The 23024-nt window shown below is 39.7% G+C and overlaps 1 protein-coding gene across 1 annotated transcript; it reads left to right on the plus strand.

Moving 5' to 3' along the window:
- Window positions 1–4276: 4276 nt before the first annotated feature.
- Window positions 4277–20041, plus strand: LOC123595007 (alcohol dehydrogenase class-3). The gene is made up of 9 exons (XM_045472139.1): window positions 4277–4496; window positions 8899–9000; window positions 10816–10957; window positions 11473–11560; window positions 15255–15474; window positions 15626–15886; window positions 16542–16677; window positions 19272–19410; window positions 19731–20041. Exons 1-9 carry the CDS (start codon window positions 4485–4487, stop codon window positions 19753–19755), a joined length of 1125 nt encoding a protein of 374 aa, XP_045328095.1. The 5' UTR covers window positions 4277–4484; the 3' UTR covers window positions 19756–20041.
- The last annotated feature ends 2983 nt before the right edge of the window (window positions 20042–23024 follow it).

The following is a 23024-nucleotide window of genomic DNA, read 5'->3' on the forward strand; positions in this document are numbered from 1 at the left end:
CAACTTTGCTCTTCTCTTTCAATACTGTGTTGACTTATTCTGGGTCTTTAGCCTCTCCATATAAACTTTAGAGTCAGTTTGTTGATATCTACAAAATAACTTGCTGGAATTTTGAGTGGGATTGTGCTGAATCTATAGATCAAGTAGGAAAAAACAGACATATTGACAATATTGAGTCTTTCTATCCAATCTCTCACTTATTTAATTCTTGTTTGATTTCTTTCATCAGTTTTATAGTTTTCCCCATATAAATATTGTACATATTTTGTTAGGTTTACACCTCAGTATTTCATTTTTTCACAAGCTAATATAAATGGTATTGTTTTTAATTTCAAATTCCACTTGTTCATTGCTGGCACATAGGAAAGTAATTGACTTTTGCATATTACCTTGTATCCTACAAACCTGCCATAATCACTTATCAGCTCTAGGAGCTTTATGTGGATTCTTTGAGATTTTCTACATAGGCAAACATGTCAATTGTAAAGAAAGACACTTTTATTTCTTCCTTGTCAATAACTATACCTTTTATTTTATTTTCTTGTCTTATTGCATCAGCTAGGACTTCCAGTAGATATTGAAAGGGAATGGTGAGAGAAGACATACTTGCCATGTGCCTGATCTTAGCAAGAAAGCTTCTAGTTTCTCTTCATTAAGTATATTGTTACTTGTATATTTGTTGTAGATGTTCTTTATCAAGCTGAGGACGTTCTCCTCTATTCCAAGTTTCCTAAGAGTTTTTACCATGAATAGGTGTTAGATTTTGTCAGATGCTTTTTCTACATCTATTTTTATGATCATGGTTTTTCTTCTTTAGCCTGTTGGTGACAGATCATGTTAACTGATTTTCAAATGTTGAGCCAGCCTTGTATACCTCAACCAAATCCCACATGGTCATGCCATATAACTCTTTGTATAAGTTGTTGGATTCAATTTGATATCCTTTTGTTGAGGATTTTTGCACCTAGGTTTATGATATTGGTCTGCAGTTTTTTCTTGTAATGGCTTTGTCTAAATTTGGTATCAGGGTAATGCTGGCCTCAAAGAAGTCATTAGTAAATATCCATCTTCTTCTACCTCTATCCTCTTGAAGAGATTGTAGATAGCTGGCATATTTTCTTCCTTAAACAGTTGGTAGAATTCACCAGTGAACCCATCTGAGCCTGGTGCTTTCTGTTTTAGAAGGTTATTAATTATTGATTCAATGTCTTTAATAGATATAAGCCTATTCAAATGGCTTCATTTTCTTTTTGAGTTTTAAACAGATTGTGTCTTTCAAAGAATTGTCCATTTTACCCAGGTTATCAATTTTGTGGGCATATAGTTGTTCACAGTATTACTTTATTGCCCTTTGGATGTCCATGGGATCTGTAGTGATGTCCCTTTTTCACTTCTCATGTTAGTAACTTGTGCTCCTCTTTTATTCTTAATTAGCCTGGTGAGAGGCTTATCAGTTTCATCTATTCAAAGAATCAGCTTTTGGTTTAGTTGAGTTTCTCAACTGATTCCTGTTTTCAATTTCATCAATTTCTACTCTAAATTTTATTATTTTTCTCCTGCTTACTTTGGATTTTATATGTTCTTTTCCTACTTTCCTAATGTTGAATGTTAGATGATTAATTTTAAATCTTTCTTTTCCAATATATACATTCAAAGCTATAAATTAGCACTGCTATGCCTATTAGCACTGCTTTCTCTATATGCCACATATTTTTTGTGTTTTCATTTCCATTAGGTTCAAGAAAGGATCCAAAAAAAACTTCCTTCCCTTCCTTCCCACTGAGCAGCTTGCCCAAGACCCTGTTTCAACTCTAGTAGCTAAAGCCTATTTATAGGCCAAGTCCTGCACACTCCCTGAAGTCAATGAGGAACCCCCTATGAGTAGATCTCTCTAGCATAACTCCCAGACTTAATCCACACTAAGCCACCAGCAATTCATCAATTACACTTCACATTTTCCAAAGCCAATACTGGTTCCCCCAAAGGTAAGTTTCTTCTCCAATAAGTTGTGATTCTCTGCACCCATCTGACTTTCCAATTCTGGGGTTATTAGCTTGCTCTGTGATCTCAATTCTCTGACAGATCTAAGAAGAGTTTTTGATTTCTCATTTGTTCAGCTTTTTACTTGTTAGGATGGAGGGACAACTTTCAACCTCCTTACATGCCAGAATAGAAACTAGCAAGGCACTACAAAAATGCAAATGTTTCTTCCCAAAAGATAGACAATATATCAACAATTGGGAAAAGAACATTAACTCTCTGTTAAAAGCTTTCTTTCACTAAAAAACAAAAACAAAAACAAAAACAAAAAACACGCTTGCTACATTCCAAGCAGACATTCTATCACAACAAATGCCTGGACTCAAAAAAGAGAACAGTCCTCTTAAGAAAATTCAAGTGTTCCATAAGGTTGTTTTGAGATCTGTGTAGTGGAATAGCAAAAAATAAGGATGTAGAGATAAGTAGGAACTATGTTATGCATGAACCTGACTGGCCCAGCTAGCATCTGGATTTTATCCCTCTCTCAGCCCTTGAAGATTTTTTTTTTTTTAATTTTTTTTTTCAACATTTATTTATTTTTGGGACAGAGAGAGACAGAGCATGAACGGGGGAGGGGCAGAGAGAGAGGGAGACACAGAATCGGAAACAGGCTCCAGGCTCTGAGCCATCAGCCCAGAGCCCGACGCGGGGCTCGAACTCACGGACCGCGAGATCGTGACCTGGCTGAAGTCGGACGCTTAACCGACTGCGCCACCCAGGCGCCCCTGCCCTTGAAGATTTTTAAATAGTCGAATGACATTTATTTCCTTATAATCCACAGCACTCAGAAACTATAAAAGGTGAAAGGAAATGGCATGAATTAATGTACGTTTCAGAAAGATCACTAAGGGGGCATTAGTTGGAAATGCATTATATTCGGGGGCCTGAAAACAAAAACATTAGATAGGAGGCTTTTTTCAGAAATCCTGTAAGACATAATGAGACCCTGAACTGAGGCAGCAGCAACAGTTGTGGGGGGCGGGGGACACAAAATGTGAGAGGTATTTTGAGTTTGGTGCCAAATTGAATGCAGGTGCTAAGGAATGCAGGGACAGAGAGAAGTGATTTCCAGGTTTCTGGCTGGGGCAAGTAGGTGGATGGTGGGGACACAGAAAGATAGAAGAGTTCCTTTAAGGAGAAAAGATGACAAATGAAGATGTATCTAGTAAGCAGTTGTATGCCCAAGCCTGGAGTTCACCACAGCCATCCTTGTTCATAACCTAGAAGCTGTTGTTAAGTAAAAAGAAGTTAAAATTCAGGATGTAGATGAGAGGGTGGCGTGAAGGGAAAGATAATAGGCAGAATTTTTTTTAATGTTTACTTTTGAGAGAGAGAGACAGGCAGAGCGTGAGCGGGGGAGGGGCAGAGGCGGCGGTGGGGTGGTTGGCACAGACTCCGAAGCAGATTCCAGGCTTTAAGCTGCGTACGCAGAGCCCAACTCGGGGTTAGAACTCACCAACCGTGCAATCATAACCTGAGCGGAAGTCAGACGCTTAGCCCACTGCGCCACCCTGGCGCCCCTGGACATAATTTTTTTAGATCACCAGCTCTTAGGACTGAGCAGAAAGAGCCAGGAAAACGACTGAGAAGCAGAGAAAGAGTGGTCTGGTAGACCTATCTTAAAATAATTCAGCATCCACAATAATCAGAGTTTAAGAGTAAACTGACAAATATTCCGCTCTTCCCTCTCTCTCCACTCTGGCCCCTCCTAAACCACACCATATCAAACTTTCTGGAGGCTTTTCGTTCACTAGTACTCCTTGCAGGTTTCTTCCTGTGTTCTACCAACCGCTAAAAATCCTACTCACCCTTCAAAAGCAGCTGGAATAGTGCCTTTAGAAGTTTCCAGAATGGGTACCTCCTTCGTCTCCCCTTTATCATTCTTCTCCCAACTCAGTTTTCCCATCAATGGAGAGTCCTTTGAAGGGCTCGATCTTACTCGTGCCCTGAAGTCACAGAGCACACAGTGTAGAAGGCGCACAGAATGGTGCAGTCCTCTTTCTCACGTGCTTCCAGTTAAATTCCTGGTCCCTCACCTTCCACATGTGTGCTTCATAAGCCTTATCTACGCTGCCTGGGCTAACGTTACACGGGGAAAACCCCTTCCTGACACAGATGTTTTGCATCCAGCCGGCAGGTTTCTGCCACAAAGCCGCCGCCCTCCAGCCTCGCGCAAACCCCTCCAGCTTTGGAGGCGACACCACGTGGGCGCGAGCTACAACGCCAGCGGCATCACACTTCAGGCACCGTCCTTCGTGCCAGACTGGCCTAGCGAACGCTGTATTCACGCTCCGCCCCCGCGGAGCAGGCGGCGGCGGGACTACGCTGGGAGCACGCCCCGCCCACGCCGCGCCCCCCTGCGCTGGGCGCACGTCCCGCCCATATCCCCAGCCCCATGAGCCCCACCCCGGATGTGCACCTCTCACTGACCGGAGTCCGAGGACATGGCGAACCAGGTAGGCTTGGCTGTGCAGCGCGACCGGGCCCAGGGAAGAGGAGAAAGGGAAAGCATGGGATGGAACCCGGTCGCTTGACTGAGCGGGGCCTCGGCCGGTAGGCTGATATCAGCTTCCGGATCTGAAACGGTGCCTCGGGCAAGCTGCTCCGCGGGAAGGAAGGGAAAGAGTCTTTGGGCTCCTTGAAAGGTTTCGAGGCTTTGGGGGCAGCCCGAGGGGGGAGGGGGCGGTAGAAAAGGTTTAAGAGCGTTCACACTTTGCGTTTGCAAAAATAAGTAACTTGCATGGAGTCATCTTGCTGGTAGCAGAACTACAGCCAGAGCCCGTGCTCCTAACCCTTAGGTTGTTGTGTTTCATGACTATAATTGTTAATTGAATAATTATGGTGCCACTAAAGAATGTATTTGGCGAAGGCTCCTGGGTCCCTTTCAGTAGTAACATTTTTGAGCACTTAAGGCACCAGAACTCTCCTCTTTTAATCCTACCGTGACGCTTCTGCGAGTATTGTCCCCATTTTGCACACCAAAAATTGAGATTTAAGAGGTTGGTCGACCTTAGTGGTCACATTAAGATAGTGAGCCAGGCCTGTCCCTTTGCAAGGAACTGTTCCAGGTTCCTGAAATATACTTTAGACAGTAAAGAAAGGCAGAAATGCACGAGTAACGTGAATAATCAGGCTAAAGTTGCTTAGTGTTTTAATGTTTTGCAAACTTTAGAAAGATTTATGACATTAAATGTTGAGGTTGAAAAGAAATGGTAAACGCTAAGCGATCTTTCATACTTAACAAACTGGCAAGTTTTTCTTTATAACGAAGTGCCTTTATTTGGAGAAGGTGAAAAATTATCCTGTGATCATATTTGAAGTAGGGCAAAGTAGATTTAGGGTGGAGCTTTGTTGTAAAATTGTCATTAAAAGGAAAAAAATCTCTCAAGCATTCCTTAAAATAGGGGAAGGAGGTATAAAAACCTAGATTATTGGGGCACCTGGGTGGCTCAGTCAGTTAAGCATCTGACTCTTGGTTTGGGCTCAGGTCCTCATCTCACCATTGGTGGGATTGAGCCCTACCTGTAGCTCCACGCTGCCAGGATGGAGCCTGCTTGGGATCCTGTCTCTCCCCTCTCTTTGCCCCTCTTCTCATGCACTCTTTCCCAAAATAAATAAAATTTAAAACAGAATTTTTTTCTAATTTAAAAAGAACTTAGATTATGGATGAATTAGGGGCACCTGGGTAGCTGAGTCGATTGAACATCTGACTTGATTTCAGCTCAGGTCATGATCCCAGGGTCAAGGGATCAAGTCCCCATTGGGCTTGCTCACTGAACATGGAGCCTGCATAAGATTCTCTGTATCCCTCTTCCCCCTCACTAAAAAAAAAAATTATGGATGAATTATATTTATTCTTGTTGCCTAAATTCTCTAGAATATGTGACTATTTTGAATTTGACCTTTGTGATTTTGTTTTGAGATTTACGGTCAGTTGAGGTGAAAACGTTCTAATGCAATGTCTGCATATTTTTACCATAAGATTTAGTATCTACCCTTTAATTTTAAAAATAATAATTTCCAGCCTCACCAATTTACACAAGCCACTCAGCTCTCTATATAGTTCAGCTCTGCTTTCCTCCACTCTTTGTTCTAGTTTAATAAACACTATTTGTTTCTGCAAAGCTACACTATGCCAAGCACTATATTAGTGAGTTTTTATTCATTTTCATTTACTCCTCACAATAGCTTTTTATATTTGTAGGTGTTTAATTACTATGATTTGTAACTAACCTTTTCTCATCCTTGGGTATCCTAGTTAAAAGTGAAGTTTTTTCAAACCCACCAATGAAAGTTAACACTCTTTCTCCACTTTGTGCCTCTCCCTTTAACTTACCCTTTTTGTAAGTGTTGACTTTCAAGTCTGTCTCCTATAAACCCAGCAGTTTGCATCCTTTATTCTGTCAACATGTTTCATAAGCATTTTGTGAACTGCTCAAAACTTTTGGGGGTGGGGGGAATGCAAAATAGGTGACAGGGATTAAGAGGTCAAACACGCAGATATAAAATAAAGATGTCATGGGGGTATAAAGTACAACATAGAGAATAAAGTCCATAATATAGTAATAACTGTATGGTGGACAGATGATAACTAGACCTATCATGGTGATCATTTCTTAATGTATATAAATATCAGATTGCTATATTGTCCACCTGAAACTAATACGATATTGTATATTAACTATGCTTCAATAAAAAAAATTTTTTTTTTTACCTTTCCTCATTACACCTGATGCTCTAGTAAAGGAGGCCTAGTATTAAATTCTAGTACTGACTAGAATTTCTAAGTCAATGCTATGCTTGAAGTTAGCATTTCTAGCTAATTAGCTTGGAATTTTTTTTCTAGTAGCCACATTAAAATTGGGTTAAAAAATGAATAATAAAAAATAAAATTGATTAAAATTTAATCCATTATACAGTATTCCCCCCCCCTCCCCTATCCGCAGTTTCACTTTCCATGGGTTCTGTTACCTGCAGTCATTTGCAGTTCAGAAGCAGGTAATCTTCCTTCTGACCTATTGTCAGAAGGTCATTAGTAGCCTAACACTACATCACAAGGCCTATGTCACTCACTTCACTTCATCTCACCAGGTAGGCATTTTATCATCTCACATCAGCACAAGGAGGAGGAGTACATACATATAGTGCGATAAGATTTTGAGAGAGAGACTATTCACATAACTTACTACAATATAATTCTGTTAATTTCTTACTGTTCCTGATTTATAAATTACTTTATCATAGATATATTTGCATAGGAAAAACATAGTATATATAGTTTCAGACATCCACGGGAGTCTGAGAATGTATCCTTTACAGATAAAGAGGAATTACTGTGTTCAAATTACTGCCTTGACATGTAATTAATACTTTTTAAGTATTGAAATACTTTTACTTTTTTTTTTTTTTTTTTTTACTATGTCTTCATAATCTGCGTATCTTTTACACTTACAGTTTATATCAGTTCAGCTTGAAAGGCACACATGGCAAGTGGCAATTGTATTATATAGCACAGTTAAAAGGGGTAGATACAGTAATTTTTTAAGTTTATTTATTTTAAGAGAAAAAATGTGAGTAGGGAAGGGGACAGAGAGAGAGGGAGGGAGAGTGAGAATACCAAGCAGGCTCCACACTGTCAGCACAGAGCCTGACACGGGACTCAATCCCATGAACCATGGAATCGTGACCTGAGCAGACATCAGGGAGTCAGATGCTTAACCGACTGAACCACCCAGGTGCCCCTAAATATAGTGTTTTAAAATTCTCCCATTCTGATCCTCCTTATGCTCCTTCCCACCTTGCAGTTTTGCACTAAACCAGTGTTAACTTAAACCAGCTTTAGTAAAGGAATACCATAGGGTACGTGTTAAGCATTCAGATTCCTTGGATCCTATGGCAGACCTACTGAATCAGATTGTCTTAGAACCTGTATTTTTTTTTTTTAAAGTATTTATTTTGAGAGAGAGAGAGGGAGAGCAAGAATCCCAAGCAGGCTCCGTGCTGTCTGCCTGACATGGGGCTCAAACTCAGGAACCATGAGATCATGACCTGAGCCAAAATCAAGTGTCTGACACTTATCTGACCGAGCCACCTAGATGCTCTGGAACCTGTATTGCTTTTAACTTTTTAAAATATTTATTTATTATTTAGAGACAGAGCACAAGTGGGGGAGGGGAAGAGAGAGAGGGAGACACAGAATCTGAAGCAGGCTCCAGGCTCTGAGCTGTCAGCACAGAGCCAGACACAGGGCTCCAACCCACAAACCATGAGACCATGACCTGAGCTAAAGTTGTACACTCACCCAACTGAGCCACCCAGGTGCCCCCAGAACCCGTATTTTTAACGTATTCCTAGAAGATCGTTAAATATTTGACTAATAAAACTTAACCAAAAGAGGCTTTTACAGCTGACCATGTAGTCATCTGAATTAAATTTTTTTAGTGAACATTACTTATATGAAATCTAAAAACATGCAAGGGGTGCCTGGGTGGCTCAGTTGGTTAAGCATCCGACTCTTGACTTTGGCTCAGGTCATGATCTAATGTTTGGTAGGTTCAAGCCCCACATCGGGCTCTGCACTAAGAGTGTGGAGCCTGCTTGAGATTCTCGCTCTCCCTCTCTCTCTGCCCCTCCCCTGCTCACGCACACTTTCTCTCCATGTCTCTCTCAAAAAAAAATAATGATTTTAAACAATAATAATCTTAAAAACATGCAAAATAATTCTCCGTATCACTTAGAGGTTATGGTTTTTGTGATTCTGCGATATATTTTCTAAGATTAGTAGTCAGGATCTAAATAAGTAGTTGATTATTAGTGCAGGAGGATAAACAACTTGCTCTCTTTTTTCCCTGATCTCAGGTTATCAAGTGCAAGGCTGCAGTTGCCTGGGAAGCAGGAAAACCTCTCTCTGTAGAGGAGGTAGAGGTGGCACCCCCAAAGGCTCATGAAGTGCGAATTAAGGTAATGATGTATTGAGGGCACTGGAAAAGGAGACTTACGATGAGGTCTCTGGATAGATGAATCCTCTGTGGATAAATCCCCAAGGACAGAGTTAAAGAGAAAGTATTGAAAGTCCTCCAACCTGGGAATCACAACATCCTCCTCTTACTTTACCTGCTTCACTTTTGCAGCACTCCTGTCCCTCTTTTTAGCTTGTGATGGTGAGCTAAGCAGCCTTCCCCATGGATCACTGGATAACTGCATTCTTTCTTCTGTAGCCTGTGTTTAAGATGACTTTATAGGATGCTCCCCCTTTCTGCCAAGCCCATAATTTAAAATGTATGATGACACATTAGAAACAAAAGAAGAAATGGTCTTCAGTTTTGTTAGCAGAGGTTTCAAATAAGATTTGGGAAGAGGTTCCTGATTTGATTGGAGCAACAAGCAAGTGAAGTCCGCTTGCTTGGAAAGCTTTAAAATGTACTGACCCTTGCAGGCAAGAGCAGGGTTCAGGGGATTCATTAGTCTAGTGCTTCTCAGCCTCTGCTGTGTCAGAGAAATGAAGTTACCCTTGGAGAGAACAGTATTGCACAAGGCAGCCAACTGGATATTTATAGCATTCTACACTTGTTTTGATGTAAAATTAATACTTTAAAGTAGTAACCATTGAATGAAACTAACATCCTAGAAAAAAATAAGCTCTTTTTTGCTGTGAATTAGAGTATCCTTTCCCCATCCTACCTCCAAACAAATGCTCATGCTCCCAGGGATCAAATAGCAGGTTGCAGAGCCCAGGGCCAAATAATTTCTTAAGATCTTTTGCAACCCAGACTTATGACAGTTTATATGTTTTTCTTTAAGTTCAGAAATGAACCTGATTGTGATTTTGCTACTGAAAAAGAAAATGTGTCCTGGGATATACTAAGATGAGCTGTTTGGGGCACACTGGCTTCCCTGGGAAACAAAACAAATGGCAAAGAATGTTACCTTGTAAGCAGGTACATGGGTGAGAGACAAAGAAGCATAAATATAAACACTCCAAGACTTCCTTTCTGTGCGTTAAATGGTTTGGAAAGATAACCTACTTAAAAGCCAGATAAGAATAAAAGGCTGTTTAAGTAGTAATTGTGTGTGGCTGCTAAAAAGGGAGTTGGTTTCACTAAAAGCTCTGAATTTTGGCCCTAATAAGCAGGCAGGCATATTTCCACAGTAGTCCATACCTTCTTAGGAGTCACATTTGTCAACAGTCACAAGGATCCCAGCAGTGAAATGGACTCTTCCCGCTTTGTACACAGGTCATGTTCTCTCCACACCTGTAGGCACAGTGCCCATAAAATCACCTTGTTCACCTTCTTTTGCTAGCATGCACTGAAAAGGGATAGATGTACCATGTGTCTTTGCATATAAACGCACCATTACTTTTATGTATCACTTAAAAAAATGCTGCCAATTCCAATTGTTAAGATACCATAGATTGTAAACACTTGCTGATTTTAAAGATTAAAATATGAAACAAATGTATCTTAGAATCAATGAAATGTGGTATTGAAAATGCCTTTCCTGGGGCGCCTGGGTGGCGCAGTCGGTTAAGTGTCCGACTTCAGCCAGGTCGCGATCTCGCGGTCCGTGAGTTCGAGCCCCGCGTCAGGCTCTGGGCTGATGGCTCAGAGCCTGGAGCCTGTTTCCGGTTCTGGTCTCCCTCCCTCTCTGCCCCTCCCCCGTTCATGCTCTGTCTCTCTCTGTCCCAAAAATAAATAAACGTTGAAAATGCCTTTCCTTTGACCTGTATCTCTCTGGATTGCAAGCAAACACCCTTAAATGCTCTTGATCTGCTAGATTATCGCCACTGCAGTTTGTCACACCGATGCCTATACCCTGAGTGGGGCTGATCCTGAGGGGAGTTTTCCAGTGATCTTGGGACATGAAGGGGCTGGGATCGTGGAAAGTGTTGGCGAAGGAGTTACTACCCTGAAGGCAGGTAAGGAGGATATCTGAACCACTCTTAATTTTATAATTTCAATTTATTTCTACAAGGAAATTATTTTTATGCATTGTTTCTTTCACAAACAAGTTATCACCTGAGTCATTTTTCAGGAAGAATTTTATTCCTTATCTAGGAAGCACAAATATTTGAGAGTTTTTTTTCTTTCTGATTTTGCAAGCTACTGTCATCTGAAACTATTTAAGTATATTTCCAAAGCCAGTTTGGACCAATTAAACAAGAATTTTTAAAGATTCATCGGTGAGTCAGTATTTTAAAGCCCATGACCTTGTTCTCCAAGTACAGTTTAAGAGCTTTTTCTCAATAAAAATTTTGAAACTTGTGTTTTTTGCATAGTCAGGCAGTGTCTGAATGATGTTGTGTAAGTAAAGTTCTGAGTTGAAGTTAACCTTGCAAAGCCACATGAGGAGTGAGGATTTGCAGAGGCTGATGTATCCGTTTAGAGACAGATGTCACCTATTCAGAATAACGTCTTTGCATTTGTTTCCCAGGCGATACTGTCATCCCACTCTACATCCCACAGTGTGGAGAATGCAAATTTTGTCTAAACCCTAAGACAAACCTTTGCCAGAAGATAAGGTTAGTATCTTTGTTACTTGGTCCTTAAGATAATAAGTAATTGTGTGGCAGTCTATACAGAGCATTCTCCATGAATTACTTCATTCCAGCTTTATGGCAGCCTCACTATCATTGGTATCCCCGTTTTCATAGATGAAAAAATGAAGATTCAAATTAAGTGGTGTGCCCAATATCATCAGCTATTAGATAAAACAGAATTTTCTGAACCCATTCTTCTTCCATAACATTCGTCTAAACTTGCCAAAACGTATATTAAGGAGGGACATGCTTAGGAAATTAAATAGAAGCATTTTTATGAGCCATTTTATTGTCCATGAAATCAAAGTAGTGAAACCCATAAGGTTACTAGGAAGACTACAAGAGATAACATAACCCCTTGACACAGAAAAGGTAGTTACTTTATTGTAATAAGGTAACAGCACTTAACTCTTTCTTTGAGGCAATTTAAGATGTTGTATTCCCCTTTTTACTGAGGTAAAACATACGTAATAAAGTACTATAAACCTTAAGTGTACAGCTCAATGAATTGTTATGTATATACACACCTAATGGTTATAACCACCCAGATCAACGTAGAGAACCATTCCAGCACCCTACAAAGTCATTCGTATCCCTTGCGCTTCAGTACCTGCCTCTCTCAAAGGGAACCACTATTCTGATTTCTTTCACTACAGGACTTCATATAAATAGAATCACATACTGTGTGCTCTTTTGTTTGGTTTCCTCATAATGTCTGTGAAATGTGTTTAAGTTGCTCTGTGAATCACCTCTTTTCTATCATTCCAAATATACATCCATTTATCTCTATCCATTCCCCTGCTGATGGACATTTAAGTTGCTCAAATGTTTGGGGTTGTTGTGATTCTTGCTGCTGTGAACATTCCTATTCATAGCTCTTAGTGAATATGTGACTACTTTCTCTTGGGTATTTTTCTAGGATTGGAATTGCAGGATCCAATATTGTGATTTCATTCAGATAACCAGATACATATTTCTCATATGTATTGGGGTCTTCTGCCATGGTTTCTGGCTCATAGCTATTAAAATTTAGTAGAATTTCCTGTGATGTGGGCTATAAAAGTGCCTTTGTTATGTTAATGAAGGGGTCTTTTGGAAAGCCCTTAGGTAACCTAGGGGTGGCCTGACTTTTGGTAAGGAAAAGGAGGCGTGGAAGTTGAATCAGTCAATGGCCAGTGACTTAGTCAGTCATGGCTATAATGAAGCTTTCACAAAATCCCAAAAGGACTGGGTTCAGAGAGCTTTGGGGCTGGGTTCAGAGAGCTTTGGGGCTGAACACGTGTAGATTGAAGAGAGTGACATACCTGGAGAGGGCATGGAAACTCCTCAGCCTTTCCCCATACTTTATCTTACGCGTCTCTTCATCTAGCTGTTGATTCATATCCTTTATCGTATCCTTCAATAACTTAAACAGCACCTGGGTGACTCAGTTGAGCGTCCAACTCTTGATTTCAGCTCAGGTCATGATCCTGGGGTCATGGGATCAAGCCCTGCACTGGGGCTCTGTGCTGGGTGTGGAGCCTGCTTAAGATTCTCTCACCCTCCCTCTGTCCCTCGCTTGTGCTTGCTCTTTGTCTCTAAAATTAAATAAGTAAATAAAAACTGGCATCTGTGTGGCTCAGTCCATTAAACCTCCAGCTCCTGATTTCAGCTCAGGTCATGATCTCACATTTTGTGAGTTCAAACCCTGCATCAGGCTCTGCACTAACAGCATGGAGCCTGCTTGGGATTCTCTCTCTTTTTCCACCTCCCATGCACTCACTCGCTCTCAAAATGAATAAATAAACTTTTAAAAATAACATAGGTGTTTCCATGAGTTCTGCGAGCGATTCTAGGACATTAAAAGAACCTGAGGAAGAAAATCTTTGGAACCTCCAATCTGTAGTCATTGGGGTCAGAAGCACTGGTAACAGTTTCGGCCTTGCAGCTGTCATCTGAAGTGAAAGGTGGGGGGCAGTCTTCTAGGACTGAGTCCTTAACCTGTGGGATCTGATGCTGTCTCCAGGTGGCTAGTGTCAGAATTGAGTTGAATTGCCAGACACCTTGCTGGTGTCCAAGAATTGCTTTATGTTATGTATAAGGGAACACACCCCCACACACACATTAGAGCTGGGTCCATGACTTAGAAGATTGGGTCATACATAAAAGATCGTGTGTTCTTGAATTTGTTTTCTAGTGCCATTGACAAAATTCTATTTTTGGGAAACAAGATGTCATTCACTATATAACATAAGTCCAGTTAATTTTGGCAAAGCTAGAACCAAAATCTCATTTTGAAAGGTAATTTCAAATGCAGTCTAACAACTTGGGACATATCAAGTATAATAATGGTATTGGCCTTTTTGTGGCTGCCTGTAGCCTTTCAGAGGGACAAGTCCTTTCAGAGCATGAAATGTATCCCACATCACCTTTTGTTCAAGAAACTCCTCTGAGATAGAAGTGATTTCTTCCATTAAGGAAGGGTGAACAAACTTAAGTTGCTCTTAAAGATACAACAGTTATCTGTGGTAGAGCTTTGTCACAGATTTGTTTTTTGTTTCTGGTCATATTTTTTTCTCAAAGGAAATGTATTTACTCTTGAGTCTAGAGGCAATCTATTTTCATGTGTGTATTTGTTTATTCCTGTTTATTCCAAAGGATTAGCCTAAGAATGAACATCAAATTATAGTGCATTATTTTGAAAAATAATAAATATTTAATAAGCACTCTGTGCCAGGCACAATGTTAATGCCTTCCATAACACCTCATTTGATTTTATAGCAATCTTTGAGATATGATTGTTTCTCCATTTTTTAGTGAGGAAACTAAGCCACAGAGGTTAATTAACTGGCCCACGATCACACAGGATTTGACCTAAGTGTGTCTGACTTTAGGACCTGTACTCCTAAGCAAGACATTACATTACTTATTTAGAATATCAGAAACAATTTTTGATACTATTTATCATACCGGTTGCTTTTGTGAGCTTTTTTCTTTTCCTTTATCTTTTACTAGTGTTACCAACTACACAGGCAACAAAGTTATAGAGAAAGAAGAGATAACCTGAATCCTTGAGGATTGTTAGCCTTTTAACAAAGCCTCCTGAAAGATCTAAATCAGCCAGTTTGGCTATTTTCATCACCTAATCTGCATAATTGCTCATAATCTCTGTGTAGATTCTGGTTTGGGCTGTATGCTCTAAGAAGTTATATTTGCTCATAGTTTTTTCATGGAATTTTTTTTTTTTTTTAATGTTTGTTTTGAGAGAGCACACAGAGAAGGTGCAGAGAGCCTCACACGGGGCTTCAATTCACATATTGTGAGATCATGACCTAAGCCAAAATCAAGAGTCCGACACTTAACTGACTGAGCCACCCAGGCGCGCCGGTGATGGAATTTTCAAATTATTTCATCTAATCCATAAGTTGTATCTGTTAAATTTTATCTCAATACCCTGACAGCAAGATCCAGAAGGATACTGAATGTTGGAAAAGATATGTAGGATTATAAGTCTTTTGTAAGGTTTTCTAATAAGGCATTGCTGAAAGGTGGTAAATTATTAATAAATACAGTAGAAATCTGACTTTGGGGCTTAGCACACTTTCTTGTCTACCTGTCATATTTAAAACTTTTTTTTTCCTATGGGTTTTGAAAAACCTGATTTTACCCTGCCTTTCTCCTTTTTTATTTTCTTTAGAGTTACTCAAGGGAAAGGATTAATGCCAGATGGTACTAGCAGATTTACTTGCAAAGGAAAGACAATTTTACATTACATGGGAACCAGCACATTTTCGGAATATACAGTTGTGGCTGATATCTCTGTTGCTAAAATTGATCCTTTAGCACCTTTGGATAAAGTCTGCCTTCTGGGTTGTGGAATTTCAACTGGTTATGGTGCTGCTGTGAACACTGCCAAGGTAAGAGATTGGCCTGGGTTTTAGCTTCCGCCTTCTAGTTTGATACAGTGGAGCTTTGCTGGAATAGTGAAATTGGCCCAGTGTGTTAGAAACCTAGTGATTTCCTTGACTCTTGTGCAATGAGTGCCTTACAAACTATGTTTACTATTAGGTGGAGCCTGGCTCTACTTGTGCCGTCTTTGGCCTAGGAGGAGTTGGATTGGCGGTTATCATGGGCTGTAAGGTGGCTGGTGCATCCCGGATCATTGGTGTGGACATCAATAAAGATAAATTCGCACGGGCCAAGGAGTTTGGAGCCTCTGAATGTATTAACCCCCAAGACTTCAGTAAACCCATCCAGGAAGTGCTCGTTGAAATGACTGACGGGGGAGTGGACTACTCCTTTGAGTGCATTGGTAATGTGAAAGTCATGGTAAGTTTTAGCTTCATTCCTTTTTTTTTCCCTAGCTTTACTGTAAGAATAGAGTATGAAATACATATACAGAATAGCTGGTAATCGACTGTTTATATTGCTGGTAAGTCTCCCAGTCAGCAGAAGGCTATTAGTTAAATTTGGGGGAGTCAAAAGTTAATGTGACTTTTCGACTGGGCAGGGGGTCAGCTTCCCAACCCTTGTGTGTTTTTCAAGGGTCAACTGTATATCCGCTTCACTAACCTTGAGCAACAGCTTCTCTAACACCTCAGTTTCCTCAGGTGCAAAATGCGCCTACTTGACATAAAGTCAATCCTCCGCAAAATAGTACTATTCTCCACCTTGCTTCCTTTATTATAAAGTCTTTAGAATTTTTAACTAGGATTTACTTTTAAAACTAGACGGGAAATAAAAGCTTTAAATTCTTTCATTTTGTGTTAGTATTTAGCCAGATTAATACATTTGGTAATTATCTTATTAAAACTTGAATAAAATTACATTGACTAAATATTCAGTTTGATCTTTTTGTTGTCATTTTTTTTTTTTTAAAAAAGCTCTGTGCCGCCACCCTTCCCCCAAAAGTTACTTACTGGGGAAGCAGAGATGGCCGGCACAACGCACTGACTCCTGTGATTTGATCCTCTCTTTCCTGCAGAGAGCAGCGCTAGAGGCCTGCCACAAAGGCTGGGGAGTCAGCGTGGTGGTTGGAGTAGCTGCTTCGGGTGAAGAGATCGCCACTCGCCCGTTTCAGCTGGTAACAGGCCGCACGTGGAAAGGCACTGCCTTTGGAGGTAAGTTAATGGGTGAGCACATTTTCTCTTTTGTCATTTCCATCGGCAGAATTTTAATCCCAGGCTGATTTTTTGTTTTAAGAATTTTCATGGGCTACCTTCATCAAGTTGTTGCATAGCTATTTTAATAGGAGGGCTTCACATTCAGTCAGTATTTACCCCTGGGACTGGGGAGATACTCAACTTCCTCTGAAGCAGGAGACCCACTTTTTACACACAAAAAATCAGTATCCTGTTAATGAGGAAATAGTTGGGGGTTAGGGCAGAAGTTAGAAGTAGGTTCCAGGGATACAAACAGCATTGTCAGCCACACTCATGTTATGGACTTAAAGAGGTTATCGGCATTTGTGCTCATTTTTCCAGAGTGTCTGGTTGTCGCTGGATGTAGTAATACCTCTTGTCTAAATAGTACTGATTTCAGTAGTAACCAATACAAAGTCTTCAACTGAAAATACTGTATTAGACAAAACTTTATAACAGAAATGAAAAGCTGCCAGACTGATCATTTTTCCCCTTTTGTGCTCCTAAAAAACGCATGGTGGTTTGGGGTTGCCTAACTACTGATAGGATGCTGAGAAACAGTTTCCATCTGTTTTGGTAGTTGCTCAGCTAGGAGGCACAGATCATGCCTGTATATTCCAACAAGTGTGAATGAATGAAATCTAAAGTTTTTGTAGGTTTTTTAAAAATATATTTCTCACCATCCTCTTAGGGAAAAAAATCACTTAGCGTGAATTTTCAATAATCTGAACTTAACAAGGCGTTTAAGATCCCCTATCATGCCAGCTTTTTTCAAGGCCAGAGGAAAAGACCAAGAGGGTATGAGGGGGTTTGGCCGAAGTTTCTGCCTTTATACTATGGAATTCACCATAAAAATTGTCATGCAGACTAACCTCCCCTTTCCAACGAGCTGTACGCCTCACTTGAGTATATCAGAACAGACTTTTAAAGCCACACATCCTCTCAGGTCCTTAGCTGTATTTAAAAGGGCATTTTAAGCCTGGGAGACTGAGCCAGGGGGTTGATCATAACCTCTCACTGAAGCCTCATCACCCCAGCACATGCTAGTTGGGAAAGAAGCTGGAGTATTGGGGTGTGATGGGTGTTGTTAAAATATGACCCACAGATGTAAACAGAAGTTTTGGTCTAACAAATAGAGGTGGCTGTACTTGTCTCTGTTACCAGGGGATTTAAAGAAGGGGGCACCTGGCTAGTTCAGTTGGTAGCGTATGTGACTCTTGGTCTCGGGCTTGTGAGTTCAAGCCCCACATTGGTCATGGAGCATACTTAAATAAATAATACTTTTTTTAAAAAAAGGAGAAAGGAAAAGCCCTATGATTTGTAAGAGAAAAATAATTAATAGAGGATATAAGGAGGCAGATTTGGAAAAGGCTCAAAAGAGGTTTGAAATGAGCTACAAAGTGTCCCTGGTGTAAAAGGTGGGAAGGTGTCTTTGTTGATTTATTGCTTCTTTCAATACAAGTGAAAGATCGAAGCACCAATTTTGTTTAAAATCTTATATAGCTAAGAATTTCCCACTTTTGTTTTCAGTTTCACGGTTTCTGGTGTGAGATGCTATCCCTAATTTCATTGTTGAATTTAAAACCAAAGAAATAAGAGGTGCCTGGGTGGCTCGGTTGGTTAAGCATCCGGCTCTTGGTTTCTGCTCAGGTCATGATCTCACGACTCGTGAGTTCAAGCCCTGCATCGGGCTCTGTGCTGACAGTGAGGAGCCTGCTTGGAATTCCCTCTCTCCCTCTGTCTCTGCCCCTTCCCCACTCAAGCTCACTCTTTCTCTCTGTCTCTCAAATGAATAAATAAACTTAAAAAAAAAAAAAAAAAGGCTTTAAAACCAAAGAAATAAAAGTCCTGTATTACGTCAGGTTTGTTCTTCCTTAAATGTCATAATTATAGAATCTTTGCTGTTGTGGAGCCAAATAAGTTTGTTCTAAGACTTCAGAGTTCTATCCTGGTATCTTAGAAGTCTCACTTGGCTAAAACCTTAATGAGATTTTAGTAAATCTTAACACAGAAAAAGGAAAATACTCAAAAGGCATTTACTGTTTTTTTTTTAACTAAAGATGTACATTAAATTCTTCTTTCTCTGTATGCTAATTTTGAAGTTTTTCAGTCCTCTTTAATTGATGTGAAAATCAGGTTTTTTTTTCTTTTTAATTTAAATTTTAGTTAACATACAGTGAAGTATTGGTTTCAGGAATAGAATTTAGCGATTCATCACTTAGATACAACACCCAGCATTCATCACAAGTCCCTCCTCAGTATCCACTAACCATCTAGTCCATCTCCCACCCAGATCCCTCCACCTTCAGTTTGTTCTGTGTGGTTAAGTCTCTTGTGGTTTGTTTCCCTCTCTTTTTCCCTCCTTCTTCCTGAATGTTCATCTGTTTTGTTTCTTAAATTCCACATATGATTGAAATCATATGATATTTGTCTTTCTCTGATTGACTTATTTCATTTAACATAATACATTCTAGCTCCAAAAATTTATTCTCTTAAATGTCTGTCACCCACTAAGTAATAAGCATACTGCAAAGATTTGTTGGAAGAATTAATACATGTGTGATTTCTTTTAGGATGGAAGAGTGTGGAAAGTGTCCCAAAGTTAGTATCCGAATATATGTCCAAAAAGATAAAAGTTGATGAATTTGTGACTCACAATCTGCCTTTTGACCAAATTAATGAAGCCTTTGAACTGATGCATGCAGGAAAGAGGTAAGCTTCCTCGTTAGCTATATATTATAAAATGTAATGACTTGGGGTTTATGGAGAAGGGTAAAAAAAACTTTTAGTGGTCTTAAAAAATACTTTAGTGGTCATTTAGGGGCACCTGGGTGGCTCAGTCAAAGCATCTTGACTTTGGTTCAGATCATGATCTCATGGTTTGGGAGTTTGAGCCCCACATTTGCTGTTACCATAGAGTCCACTTTGGATCCTCTGTGCCCCTCCTCTCTCTCTCTCTCTCTCTCTCTCTCTCAAAAATAAACATTAAAAAAATATCACTGAAAACTGTTTATTGCTTCCTTCTCTTACAGCATTCGAACTGTTGTAAAACTTTAAATTCAACAGAGAAAATATGTCCATCCTTTCACCTAAATCTTGTGGTCCAACTGGAACAACCAGACAAGCAGGGAGAAGCTCTTCCACGATCAGTCTCTTAGACCTTCTCTACTACTACTTCTAGAGTAACCTATTCTAGGGAGTGATATTTTGTGTATAATTCATACATCTCTAATCAAGGACAAAGCTGATACAGTCCTAAATTAGCTTTCTGAACTCTCCTTCACATGAATAATTGCTAGCTTATTAAGAAATAGTCTAACATAATAAAAGTAATTTCCGCATATGTGTGAAGTTGTGATCTCTGTTTTATGCTGAATTCATTCTCATGGTTCCTGTACTTGTCTTCATTCTTTAAAGGAAAGCCAGAGAAAAAAACAAAATAAAATAAAAAAATAAATAAAGGAAAGCCAGAGGAAACAGGGCAGTGGTGAATATCTTAACCTTGCCTTCTTCCATCCTCGGTAACTTGTGTTTAACTTTTAACAGTCTCTGGCCCGTTTACTAAAGAACATTTCTCGGGGCACCTGGGTGGCTCAGTCGGTTAAGCATCCGACTTCAGCTGAGCTCATGATCTCACCGTTGGTGAGTTCAAGCCAGGCTCTGTGCTGACAGCTCAGAGCCTGGAGCCTGTTTCGGATTCTGTGTCTCCCTTTCTCTATGCCCCTCCCTCACTCTCCCTCTCTCAAAAATAAACATTTAAAAAATAAAAAATAACATTTCCCTCACCATCAGTGGCAATGTTCATGAGAACCCAGGGCTGTCTCTATGAGATTACATTCTTGAGAACAGATAACCATGTCTTGTTCAAACTTAAGAGACCCACCCCCCACAATTCCTCGTATGGCATCTGGCCCACAGTGGGCACTAAACATCATTGACGAAGCTACCCTCTGTGCTTAAGTAGGTGTATGTGTGTAGGTGGTGGCTCTATGAATTCTCTCAAGCATAGGAAAAATACATACTGAATTGCAAAGTTCCCAGCTGCTTTTTCAAATCTTAACATTTTACCATTTCTAGACCACCACATTGCCTTTCGTCTCCAGAAGTTTTTTGTGAAATACCTGTTTACCTCCTTTCCTCACCACCCGGAATTTGGTGTTTTTCACTTACATGTTGTCACACTTACTATATGTATCCATTAACTGTCTCTAGTCTTCAGCATTGAAAACCTGATAACTGTCCTATTCTGCAGCTTTCATTTTTTACTCATTGTGATTAATCCATGTGATGCTCTCATTCACTAATTTTAATACTGTGCATTAGCATTCACTTATATGAACTACCATAATTTATCTGCTGCCCAAATGATGGCCTAACGCTATTTCCAAAGCTGTTTCTATATTGCTGACGACACTGGTGGAACATTCTTGTACATCCTTGTCATGCTCACTGTGTTAGTAATCCTCATTACTTAGGATGTGTAGTTGGCCCTTGAACAACATAGGTTTGAACTGCACAGATTTCACTTATATATGGGTTTTTTACAGTATGGTTCTGTAAATGTATTTTATGATTATCTTCACTTTTTTTTCTCTAGCTTGTTGTAAGAATACCATTTATAATATGTGTGTGTTAATCAACTGTTATCAGTAAGGCTTCCGGTCAACAGTAAGCCAGCAGTAACGTTTTGGGGGAGTCAGAAGTAATACGTGAATTTTCAAATGCATGGAGGGTCGGCATACCTAGTTCCTGCATTGTTCAAGAGCCAACTGTATATCCTAGGATAAGCACATCTGTACTAGAAACTGCCAACATCGTTCCTCAAAATGGTTGGAAATCTTTACAAATTCAATGAGTGTGAAATGATACTTCATTACATCAGTTTGCATTTCCCTCAGTTACTAAAGTACTATCGTACCTTTGTATTTCCTTTTTTGCGAAGTATTTATTTACATCCTTTGTTCATTTTTCTATTGGATTATCTTTTTCTGAGTAATTGTTAGGTGTTCTTATAGATGCCAGTCCTTCCATCAGTTTTATGTTTTAATATATTTTATATTTTTATTTTAATTAATCAACTCTATCAGTCTTTTTGTGGTGCTGTTAAGTAACATTTAGGATTTTCTTTTATTCTGAGCAATATAAAGCAGCAAACAAAAAATGCTTCTCTTCCATCCAGGTAATCCATTGACATTGAAAAAAAAAAACAAAAGCAACATATCCAAGAGTTAGAAAATTCAATTACAGAAAATTATATAAGAGCAACACAACATTCCCCTCCCACAAAAAAAAAAAAAAAAATGGTTGACTCCTAGAAAGTTCATGTATCTTCCCAGAAGTTTCAATTCACGGAATAGCACATATACATATCCTTTAAAACTACACAAAGGAATACTATTAACATTATTTTGCGCTCTTTTGGTTTTTCCACATGATAGTGTATTGCAGACTGCTGTTCTGTCAACACATCGGATATGCCACGCACATAGTTCTTTTGGTTGGATTGAAGTCATGTGTTTTTTTTTGTTATTTTAAAAATACTTTTGGGGTGCCTGGGTGGCTAGTTAAGCTTCTGACTTCAGCTCAGGTCATGATTTCATGGTTCGTGAGTTTGAGCCCCGCATTGGGGCTCTCTGCTGACATCTCAGAGCCTGGAGCCTGCTTCAGATTCTCTCTCTCTCTCTCTCTCTCTCTCTCTCTCTCTCTCTCTCTCTCCCTCTCTCTCCTCCTCCCCAACTCACACACACTCTCAAAAACAACTAAACATTAAAAATAAAAATACTTTTGATTGATATGGCTTAATTGCTCCTGTAAGTGCTTGTGTTTCTGAGAGAGCACTATTTAGTTGATTTAAAAATAGAAAGGTAGCAATTATGGCCATGATCTCTCCTTTTTGGATAGCTAGTGCATTTGTAGAACCAGGTATTGCAACCTAGCTTCTCTCCCATTTTACCTTGGGGGCTGGAGATGCACTAGGGGTCCAAATGGCCCCAAATTATTGTTCTGAGAAAACTGGAAGAAAAAATTAAAACTAGCTTCTACCAAAGCTCTGGAAATAGGCTTTTAACTGTTTCAGTTTAGCCTTAGCCTTCCAGGAACAAAATCTATCACCTTGAGCAATCACACTAAGAAAATGGACAAGTAGTGTGATAATGTAGGAGAGCAAATAATTCTCTAAAAAGTTTTTTCCATCATTAGTTTTCTTCTCATATATGAGGTATATACACGAATGAGATGGCATTTTTATGCCCACCTACATGAAAAAGTAAAGCCGTTTTAACATAAAATAATGGGGGCACCTGGATGGCTCAGTCAGCTAAGCATCT

Source organism: Leopardus geoffroyi, chromosome B1 (assembly GCF_018350155.1).
Source record: "Leopardus geoffroyi isolate Oge1 chromosome B1, O.geoffroyi_Oge1_pat1.0, whole genome shotgun sequence".
NCBI classification, from domain to species: Eukaryota; Metazoa; Chordata; class Mammalia; order Carnivora; family Felidae; genus Leopardus; species Leopardus geoffroyi.

Bases quoted from the DNA above. Each gene is read 5' to 3' on its own strand.
- LOC123595007 (XM_045472139.1), top strand. The intron at 9,001-10,815 runs GTAATGATGTAT...TTGATCTGCTAG, and splicing joins CTCATGAAGTGCGAATTAAG to ATTATCGCCACTGCAGTTTG. The intron at 16,678-19,271 runs GTAAGTTAATGG...GATTTCTTTTAG, and splicing joins GAAAGGCACTGCCTTTGGAG to GATGGAAGAGTGTGGAAAGT.